Raw genomic sequence first — 2,304 nt, 5'->3', positions numbered from 1 at the left:
ACCCTTTTATGCTTTATATTCTGTAACAGCATGAAGTTTCAATAACAAACCAGTGGCTTATTCACTGTAACTTTTGGTGCAAATACACCTTTAACTATCCCATTTTAACAGTCTGTCACTGGATATTTTATTTTGTAAGAAATGAAAACCCCTTTCAATATTATCAGTGTGTGAATAGGGAAAATGTGTTTTGATCTTAATGTTTGCCCTTACAGTTAGAGCACCTTGGGGAAAAAACGCCACTTACTTCAACGCTGAGACACTGTGGGTCAGAGAGAGAGAGAGAGAGAGAAAGAGCCGACGCAAGATCACGACAGCTGTTAAATTAAATCCGTCAGGGGGTGTCACATTATTGAGTCTGTGGTACATGTTTATTCCCAGTGGGGACATTTTCCTGTGTATTCCATAATAGGCTCTACGGGTCGTTGAGAGGCGAAGCATTCCCTATCGGTGCGTTTGTTTAATAAAAAGAAACACAATAAAAAAAAGAATCTTTGACATCTTTAAGCTTCGGCGCTTCTAAACAGGTCATAAAAACTCAATGAGAGACACTTGGAGCGGCGGACCCGCTCCACTAGGATTCAGTGATGACGTAGGCTGAAGCTGAATAACCTGAGCGCTCCACTGATGAGCGGATGCGCCAGTGCGCACCTCCCCATAATAATCTGGCTGAGCAGCGTCGCTGTCTTTTCAGCACCACTCACTCACAATCCAACCAACCGGAGAGGCAAGACAGCAAAACTGAGTTCTCTGCAGCCCGATTTGTTTTTTCCCCCTTTCCATCTCTTTTTCTTTCTCTGTGATGATAACAACTCAATAGACTGCAACTCATTTCCCAGTAAAGGAGTTATCAAAACCTGTTTTTCTTGCACCATCTGCAGAAAGAATTTAGATTTGCTGGTATCTATTTATTTTAGAGGACCGTGAGTTTGGTGGATGTCTGCTGTTACGATTTTTCACTGCGGATTCTGATCTAGTTTTTTGCCATGGTTACACTGTAGATGAAGTTTGATCTTTTTTCATCCTTTTTTCTTTCTTCTTGCTACACTTTGAAAGTCCAGAAAAAATGTCCGCGGCCATTTGAATGAATGAGTTGTGTTGTAGGAAGTTTGGGCTTTTTTTTGTTTGTTATTATTTTACAGAAGACTTTCAAGCGTTAAGTGCGTAATTTAGGATCATTTTCCCCTTTTTTACAGTGGGATTTGTGTAGTCTATCTTGTCAGGATGCTGGCCTTAGTAGTTGGACTGTTGTATCTAGTCGCTGGACGCGCGGTGCGAAGCCAGGATGCTACAGGTAGCCGCTTTGTATGTAACGCTATTCCTCCGGGCGCAGAGCCCGGCTGCGGGTATGGTCCTACGGGGAACCGTGTCCAGAGCAGCAGCCCAGTGGAGGACGAGCTTCGGAATACGATCATCCAGCTTAGGGAGACCATCCTGCAGCAGAAGGAGACCATCGTGAGCCAGCAGGGAACCATCAAAGAGCTCAACTCTAAGCTTGCGCGCTGTGAGGCGGCAGCCGACGAGTCGTCGCAGGGCAAGTCCCGAGGTCAGGGCTCCAGGCGGAAGGAGTACGGCAAGAACACCATGGGAGACTTGCCCCGGGACCCCAGTGAAACTATAGATCAACTGGGCAAGACCATGCAGAGTCTTAAAGGTCGGCTCGAGAACTTGGAGGTAAGGTGGAAACATGCTGTGTACATAAGAAAAGCACTTTTGTCTTATTTCCCTCTCACCCCCCGTGAACATAAGATGCACCATTGCATCGTTTCCATCCCCCCCCCCCCTACTATCATGTATTACTATAGATCATTGCGCGTCTGATAATATTCCCCGCCGCAGGAGACCTCTCGGGGGAATCGGGAGATCAAAGGGTCACGTAATGGCCATGTCACATCAATACCCCTTTAATCATTAAAAGATATCTCTGATGGCGAAACCCAATGCATAAGAGCCATCAATAAGAGATGAGTAACAAAAAAAAAATCTTGTCAAAGGTGTAATCATACATGTGGTGCAGGAATTTGCAAAGCAACCTTGAATAATTTATGAGTGCCGCGTGTATGTGTTCCACATACGCTTTTATTTGCGGTCGTGTGGCTAATTATTCGTGGCAGCTGATGATTTTGATTTCCCCAGATTTTACCTGCATCAGAGCATTACATTTTCAAATCAAATCAAATGCTTAATGGTTTGTCTTGTTTGCCTGGGAGTTCTGCACCATCACCAGCCCTCTGCTCAGTCCCATTTAATTCTACAAGGCTCAAAGATCACATTTAGTGAGGTCAACTATAGTGAAGTGGGGGG

The 2,304-nt window shown here is 44.8% G+C and overlaps 1 protein-coding gene across 2 annotated transcripts in view; it reads left to right on the top strand.

Annotated features, from left to right (window-relative positions):
• The first annotated feature begins 674 nt into the window (after positions 1-674).
• nptx2a (neuronal pentraxin 2a) overlaps positions 675-2,304 on the top strand; it is a 13,790-nt gene continuing 12,160 nt past the window's right edge. For both annotated transcript variants that reach the window (XM_005734600.2, XM_013911238.1), the window contains exon 1: positions 675-1,674. In XM_005734600.2, coding sequence (XP_005734657.1) covers positions 1,225-1,674 — 450 coding nt within the window. In that variant the 5' untranslated portion in view covers positions 675-1,224. The remainder of the gene's footprint in view (positions 1,675-2,304) is intronic.

This window comes from Pundamilia nyererei, unplaced genomic scaffold (assembly GCF_000239375.1).
Source record: "Pundamilia nyererei isolate P.nyererei 1_Seehausen unplaced genomic scaffold, PunNye1.0 scaffold00059, whole genome shotgun sequence".
Classification (NCBI taxonomy): domain Eukaryota; kingdom Metazoa; phylum Chordata; class Actinopteri; order Cichliformes; family Cichlidae; genus Pundamilia; species Pundamilia nyererei.
The sequence above is the reverse complement of the archived record's forward strand: the minus strand, read 5'-3'. Positions and strand labels throughout refer to the sequence as shown.